Genomic DNA, 8,387 nt, shown 5'->3' with positions numbered 1-8,387 from the left:
GGACCCAGGTTCTAGTGCGGGCTCCCACCTGCAGAGGAGATGCTTCACAATCTGTGAAGCTGGTCTGCTGGTGTCTTTCTCTCTCCCTCTATGTCTCCACTTCCCTTATCAGTTTTTTTCTGTCTTATTAAGTAAAATAGAAAGGAAAAGAACAATGGTTGTTGGGATTGGTGGATTCATAGTGCTGGCACCAAGCCCCAGCAATAACTCTGGTGTAAAAAACAAACAAACAAACAAAAAAACAACTTTGACTCAAGAGGAAACATAGTGTTTAAAAATAAATCTGTGTTATGTCAATGAGTGGAGGCAGCCTAAATGCCCTTCTACCAATGACTGGATAAAAAAGGTGAGAGGACTGGGGAGATAGCATAGAGGTTATACAGAGAGACTTTCATGCCTAGGGCACCCAAGGTCTCCAGTTCAATATCTAGCACCACCATAAACCAGAGCAAAAAGTCATCCGGTATATCCTCCAAGGGATACTATTTTTTTCTTCCTTAAATTTTTTTAAATTATCTTTATTTATTGAATAGAGACAGCCAGAAATTGAGAAGGATAGGGGTGGTAGGGAGAGAGACAGCAAGACTCCTGCAACACTGCTTCACCATTTGCAAAGCTTTCCCCCTGTGGGTGGGGACCAGGAGCTCATACCCAGATCTTTGTGCATTATAAGATGTGACTTAACCAGATGTGCCACCACCCAGCCCCTTCATTTTTTTTTTTTTTTAATTGCTGCTAAGGTTATTGCTGGGGCTCAGTGCTAGCACTATAAATCTACCGGTTCTGGCAGCCATTTTCCCCTCCAACCTCTTTCTATTTTTATGAGGACAGTGAGAAACTGAGAGGGAAGAGGGAAATAGAGAGGGAGAGAGATAAATAGACACATGTATATCTGCTTCCCACTCCTGAAGAGTTCCCCCTGCAGGTGGGGAGGAGGACTCAAAGTCTGTCCTTGAACATGGTAACATGTGCCTTCAACCTGGTACACCACTACCTGGGCCCTCCATGGAACACTATTTTGCAATTTAAAAAAAGATGATACTGTGACTTTTGGGGGCAAAATGGATAGAACTGGAAGTGATTATGCTTAACAAAATAAGAGTTAAAAGACAACTACCAGATGGGTTCACTCATTTGAAATCTAGAGAGTTGAAATACATGAATTTGCAAAACTAAACAATCAACAGAACTGTCTCTAAGACTTTGTGTGGGTGGGGGGCACAGAATTTTGGTGGCGGGTGTGGTGTGGAACTATATAGTCTAATAGTCTTATAAACCACTATTAATCACAGATAAAAATGGCTTGGGAAAAACAAATCTGTATATATCTATATCAACATATACATGTGTATGTATATGTATAGTGTGTGTGTATTATCTTTTATCAGCTCTTTAATAAGTCCCACCTGCAAAACAAGCCAGCTCCAGATACTTTAAAAGAAATTTTTATCTAACACTCCCAACACTTTTATTGATCTACTATAGTCTACCATCAGATCCAGACAAAGAAAGTAGGGAAAAGAAAAAAGAGGAGCAAAGATAAAGAAAAAATTAGACTTCATTCATCTTTCCAGATGTAAAATCCTATGAAAAAGTTTGGCTGGTCACTAACTCTAGTCAACACTGTATTGAGGAGGATGATCAGACAAGGGAATGTTATGTAATTGCTAAAAACCACCCCAAGGGGGTGGAAGAATGAGGGAAGTAAGGTGATCTGGAGGCTCAGGCTTTCTCCATCTTTCCATCTGGCTAAGCTGCTGTGTATCCTCTAAACACCTAGGCAACCGCAGATCTTTCTCCTTTTGTATTTACTTTGTATTTCATGCATATTTCCATATGCAAATATAGCTAGTAAGCACAACATATTATAGGTTTGGAAAGAAATGCTGAAAACCCCACTCTCCTCCGAAGGCCCTGAACTGCTCCCCCTTGCCCCCCCCCCCCACACACATTAAAATGATCTACACAAAAGGACAGTTAATGCTGGGCCACCACCTGGTCACCCACAGTCACAGCTAGATGTCCCCGAAGAAGAAGCAGGGGCCTTGGATTGGGCAGGGCGGTTGTTCCGGGGTTTCTCCACCGAAAGAATGCCACACCCCAGCTCACTTCCTCTTTCCTTTCACTTCGAGCCGAGCAGACGCCAACCCCTCGCAGACAAAACCCTGGAACAGGAAACCCAGAGGGCCGAGAGTCCCCGGCCCCCCCCCTATTTCCCCAGCCCGGGGCATCCCTGCCCGGGACTCCACGCCTCTTAGCATTTGGCCAGCGAGGTCCCTGCAGCCGCCGGCACTCACGCGCCCGCGCCCAGCCCGCGCCCTCGGCTCCATCCCGCTCGCGGGCCCGGGCCAGGAGGGCTGGACCGGCTCGCGGCCCGCCATGGAGGTGGAGGAGGCGTTCGGGGCCGTGGGGCAGATGGGCATCTACCAGATGTACTTGTGCTTCCTGCTGGCCGTGCTGCTGCAGGTGAGTTCCTGGCCGGTGGCCCCACTGCTCCCCGCGCCCTTCCTGGCCTCTTGGCCCCTGGGAGAAGGGTCCCAGGTCCCTGCACCCCCAGAGCCCAGCCGGGATGCGGGGTACATACCCTGCAGAGAGGGCGGGACCTGGGAGAGGTGGTCTAAGATGGCCCGGGTCTGTGGGCCTGCTGAGCTTCTGACTGAAACACTAACCTCATGCATGCCCCACACTCCATATATGAATAGGGGAAAGTGTGGTGTGTAGGTGTATGACCAGCTAGCCAGCTGTCTAGAGAGAGATGCCAGAGTCCTTTGTTACCTGTAATATTCTACAGTGACGAAAGAGATTGTCACCTTAACTTGTGACACAGTCACCTTGGAATCTAGATCACAGAGACCTAAGAACACTCAGACCAGAGCGACCTCCTTCAAGCTCAGGGTGTCTACTTAACCATTTTCTCCTGGATTTGAAGAGGCTTCTATTCCAGGGACTTTCCATGTATGGGGATTTATTTATTTTTCTTTCTATCAGTTCAGCAGGGTCATCTACTCCGGGGTGTTCCTCTGGTTGAGATTTAGAAACCATATCATTTGCTTTGGATAGCATTACTTTTTGTACAGGATGCCCAGCATTTACTTGAACAGTTATCCAGAAAAAATACAGATTCCAAATGCTGAGGGTTACTACTTTGCCAGATTAAATGACCTGCTTGACGTCAATTATTTTGCTCACTATTTTTTAGAGAAGGGGGGGCATCATAGACGCTTCCTTCATTGTGGTGGGGACTGGGCTAGAACCTGGGTGGTGCACATGTCAAAGCAATGCACATCCAAGTGAGCTATTTTGTCAGCCCCACAAATCCTCTATCAGTACCCACGGTGGGTCAACCATTTTACCCCTTCATTCAGCTCATATTAAGTGTCTGCTATGTGCTGAGCAAGGTCTACGATGGTAGACAAATCAGTGTCCTTTCTTGTGAAGCTTGCATTCTAGTGGGGTTGAGGTAGGGCTGGTAGACAGATAATTTCTGTTCACTTGTGATGATAGTTATTCTAAAAGAAGTGTAATCTGATGTAACCACCAGTCTTCGTGTTGTTTAAGCCTTGCATAAGACAGCTTCTCAATAAGAAGGGCGGGGGGGGGGGGCTGAAGGAGATATGGGCTGGATTATTGATTCACTTTTTCATTACAATGTTTGTCAGCTCGACTGACTTCATAACCAGCCAAAAGAACCATTCAAATGATGGACTAATAGATGAAGTCAGTTTTTTCCACAGCAAAACAGTATCTCAATTAAAAAATATGCAACATTTTTTTAAATTTGCTTTTTCAGCTTTAAATAAACTTTACATGTAGAGGAAAGGTGCTTGCTTTTGCATATCACAAGAAAGTTTAGTACAGAGAGAAAGAACTGCTACCTTGATATCTGAATTTGCTTAATTATACTGAGATGCCCCCGCTTTCTCCTTCTCCTTCTCCTCCTCCTCCTTCCCCTCTCTCTCTCTCTCTCTCTCTCTCTCCTAGTCAAGAAATCCAGGAACATAACTTTCTCTCAGAACAGAACTTTCTCTCTGAACAGAACTTCATCTCTTTCCTGTTTTCTTACCTGCCAAGCCAGATATCCACTGACCTGGCTAAATTTGCCTTTAGTTGGAGTGTGCCGTTGAAAGGGCCATTGTTCTGTGTTTAGGGCATATTAAGCTTCTGTCAGTTTTGTTGATAGAGTTTGGTAGTAAAGTGGCCCAAGCTAATGATTGTGACAATTCACTGAATCTTTCTGGGTATGTGGTCAGTATTTGCCACAGAAGAACCTGGGCTTTGAGTGTTGTGAATGAGTGAGTTTATCTTGTGCATGTGTGCTGTGTAGGTACCTATAGCTGTATCTGTCACACAGGAGAAGACACCCCAATCCAGAGAGAAGTGAATTTTATAAGGACTCTGTTTATAAGGACTCAACTCCATTAGGTACAAGTGGTTCTAGGCTCACCCAGGGATACCTTGCATATGGGAGCAGACTTCTCTCCAAGTATATACTTAGAGAGGGTTTGGGCCAGGACACTATAGAGTGCTGGTTATGAGGAACGCATTACAAAGTTTTGTCATGATGCTTTCACATTCAAATAAGAGACTAAACATGATCCCCAAACCAACTCTGTTCTCTTGAATTACTGAAACCATCATATAGGTCCTCTTTTAGCATGCAATTTCTCCTCTTCTTCCTCCATATTTTCTTCTTTCTCTCTTTCTCCTCTTACCTTCTTTCCTTCTTTCTCCTTTCTTTCTTTTTTCCTTTCTTTCACCAGAGCACTGCACAGGTCTGCCTTATGGTGATGCAGGAGACCGAAAGTCTTTTGCATCACCATTCTGCTGTCTCTCCACCCAAATTCTCTTTGGAATTCCCTTAGCGAGCAACTTTCAGATACATAAAGAGCAGGTACAGATTTTGTAGATTTCTCTTTAGCATGATAAAATGTGAGTGCCCTGGCAACAGTGCTATGTGGCTTTAGAAGTACCTTAGCAAAACAAAACAAAACAAAACAAAACAAAACACAAAAACCCACAAAACTAAAAGAAAAAAAAGAGAAAAAGATTGCCTTCAGTAAAAATGATCTTGTGAAGGAGCAATAAGACTTGCGGTTAGGAAATTCTAACCTCCAAACTATATGCATGTACTTTCTCAGGTATGAGCTGTTTGTAACATTTAAACATGAATAATTCTCTGACTTGATCCCTGTTTCCTTGTTCTGATGACAATTTAGAGTGGATGCCATCATCATCTCATGACGGACAGGCTTGTATCTGTGTGTGCTTGATTGCAAGGCTGTCTGGAAGAGGAAGGTTGGAGTATAAATTCTTGCTTTCTTAATCCTTCTATGCCTAAATATGAATCATTTCTTTTTTTAAGATGAAGTTTTTTAAATATTTATTGATTCCCTTTTGTTGTCCTTGTTGTTTTATTGTTGTAGTTATTGTTATTGATGTTCATTGGATAGGACAGAGAGAAATGGAGAGAGGAGGGGAGGACAGAGGGGGAGAGAAAGACAGACACCTGTAGACCTGCTTCATCGCCTGTGAAGTGACTCCCCTGCAGGTGGGGTGCTGGGGGCTCGAACCAGGGTCCTTATGCAGGTCCTTGCACTTTCTGCCACCTGCACTTAACCCGCTGCACTACCACCTGACTCCCATGAGTCTTATTTCTTTGCTCTAAGCCAGAGACCCCAGCAGCTTCATTTCCCTCAGGTCCTGTGTTACAGGTTGTAGTATAATTTGCACAGGATATAAAGCAGCCATTAACCAACAGAAGCATGTAACCTGTAGCATGCATTCGTTTCAGCAGTAAAATTGTGATGCTGCTCTGAGCCACTGCTTAAGGTACAGTACTCTGGTGTTTGGGAACACATTATGTTTATGTAGAGTCTAAATAACCCCTACCTTATTTTTCAGATCCTAGAGCTATCAACCTATTCATACCAGCTACACAGTAAATATCTTTTCATGGTGTTTTAGAAAGTGGAATGAGTGAACAAGTATTTTTCACAAGAGAAAACTCAAAAATGGTCAACACATGAAAAGGTGTTTTCCATCAGTGGTCTTCTGGGACCAGCATATTAAAATGACTATGAAATATCATTTTCACACTTATTAGATTAGCAAACATTAACCAGTCTAACAGTACAAGTGTGATAAAAATAAGAACTCCATTTAGAGAATAATTTGGCACAGTCTGTGATAGTAAAATGCCAATGTTGGATTTTTAGGGAATTTATATTTCCAGCTACAGCATCTATTCAGTATGTGCATACAATGTTTATTGCAACACTGTTCATACTAGAAGTTAGTGACCATGTAAGGAACTGGATAATTAAATTGTGATATAAACTTCATAAAATGTAGCAGTTGAACTAAGTAGATCTATACACGTTGACTTGAAGAATCTCTGATGCACAGTATTAAATGAAAAAGACAGTGATATATACAGTGCGATTTATTCTCATTAGGAATTTTTTTAAATGTTTGAAACAATGTGGGAAAATTTTATTTTATTATTTGTATATGTATGTAACCAGGGCCTCATGGATATGTAATTTCATGGATAATTTTTCATTGAGGAAAGAGAGAGAGACAGAGACCACACTACTGACACTTCTTTCTTAGCTGTGCACCTCCCATGTAGTGTTGGGGCTTGAACCTGGGACTGAAAGCTAAGTCACATGATAGCAGTGCAGTCAGTTTAACCTGTGAACTCTCTGGGACCTGCAAACAAATTTTAAAGCTAGTGGTTTACCTGGAGCCTCGGGCATGAAAGTCTTCTGTATAATAAGTATGCTACCTCCCACCCTAATTTATATAATTCAGACATGGGGGAGGGGTGGGGTGGGGTGGGAAAGAGATAAAGTCAAAGAGTTTTACCCTTCAGTTCTTTGTATTCAAGGATTCTTATTGCTGTAGTTTATATCTGTTACCAATTTGCCTTCATTTCTCTGAGATACAATTACTGAATGGTTTCACTCATGTATTCAATATAAAGAATTGAAGCACATGAACTTGTAAATAAAACAAAAAGGCCAAAATGTCACTAAGATTTAATGAGAAATGTGGTTGTTCTGGGGGAGGGGGGTGAAAGGAGGCACAGAACTGTACAGTGAGTGTGGTGTGGAATTATATTCATGTAATCTTATAATCTTGTAAATCATTAAATCACAAATACAAATAAATTTAAATGGATAGGGGACAGCATAATGGCTATGCAAAATGACTTTCATGTCCATGACCCCAAAGATACCAGGTTCAGTCCCCAGTACCAACATAATTCATAGTTGAGCAGTGCTCTGAGTTAAAATTAAAAAAATAAAATTTATTAAATAAAAAATAAAGTAAAAATGAAAGGAAAGGAAGAAAAAAGAAATAAAATAAAAAATAATAAAATAAAATAAATTAAAATTAAAATATAATTAAAAAATAAAGAAAAATAAATTCTACTGTATGTGTGTTTGTATTAAAAATATAGAAAAGCAAAGCAGTGGTTTATGGATATACATGAACAATGTAGAAATATAAACATCCATAAAATATGGAGTGAAAGAATCCACATTCAGTTCCAGAAATTGGTTGCTTCTTGCTAAGCAAGGGAGAGGGTAGGCATGGGGAGGAGTAAAAAAAAAGAGATGCTTTCTGTATCTATCTGTAATATTCTAATTTTATTAAAAAAACTAGAGTAAATGTGATAAAATGTTATGTGCTCATTATGGTAGTGGGTTCATAAATCTTACTTTGGCTTTCTGTGTTAAATTAAAAATAAAGAGAGAACTGCATATTTAGAAAAGAATGTTATGGTACCCTGTGAGAATACATAAATATGAATATATGGATTTGCCACTTTGGGGCTTAGTGCCTACATGGCTCCAACTCTCTGGGTGGCCATTCCTTTACTTTTTCTTTCTGTTTTGTTTTAAATCTACTTATTTATTTATTTATTTATTTATATTCTGGATAGAGACAGAAAAATTGGGAGAGAAATGGGAGATAGAGAAGGAGAGATAGCTGTAGCACTGTTCAATGCTTATGAAGTTTCCCCTTGCTAGGTGGGGACCGGGGTCTTGAATGCAGGTCCTTGGACTCTAATGTATGTACTCAACCACATGTGCCACAACCAGACCCCTTTTATTTTTGATAAATATGAGGGATACAGAGAGAGAGAGAGAAAGAGAGATAGGGAGAGACAGACAAAGAGAAGAGAAGACAGAGGAGAGATATTTGTGGCACTGCTCAGTCATTCATGAATCTTCCCCCTTGGAGCTGAAGACTGGGCACTTGAACCTGGATCCTTACTTATAGTAGTAATGTGTTCACCACTTTCATGCCTCCAGAATCAGTGTATTCTTTTATTGATATTCCTTTAATCGGTTATGACTGTGAATGGTGACTATTTA

At 41.3% G+C, this 8,387-nt stretch overlaps 1 protein-coding gene across 1 annotated transcript in view; it reads left to right on the top strand.

Annotated features, from left to right (window-relative positions):
• Window positions 1-2,120: 2,120 nt before the first annotated feature.
• The window catches only part of SLC22A15 (solute carrier family 22 member 15), an 81,527-nt gene continuing 75,260 nt past the window's right edge, over window positions 2,121-8,387 (top strand). The window contains exon 1 of the mRNA XM_060202365.1: window positions 2,121-2,466. Within this exon, the coding sequence (XP_060058348.1) occupies window positions 2,380-2,466 (87 nt within the window). The 5' untranslated portion in view covers window positions 2,121-2,379. The remainder of the gene's footprint in view (window positions 2,467-8,387) is intronic.

Source organism: Erinaceus europaeus, chromosome 11 (genome assembly GCF_950295315.1).
Source record: "Erinaceus europaeus chromosome 11, mEriEur2.1, whole genome shotgun sequence".
NCBI lineage: Eukaryota > Metazoa > Chordata > Mammalia > Eulipotyphla > Erinaceidae > Erinaceus > Erinaceus europaeus.
This window is presented reverse-complemented; position numbering and strand designations above follow the sequence as displayed.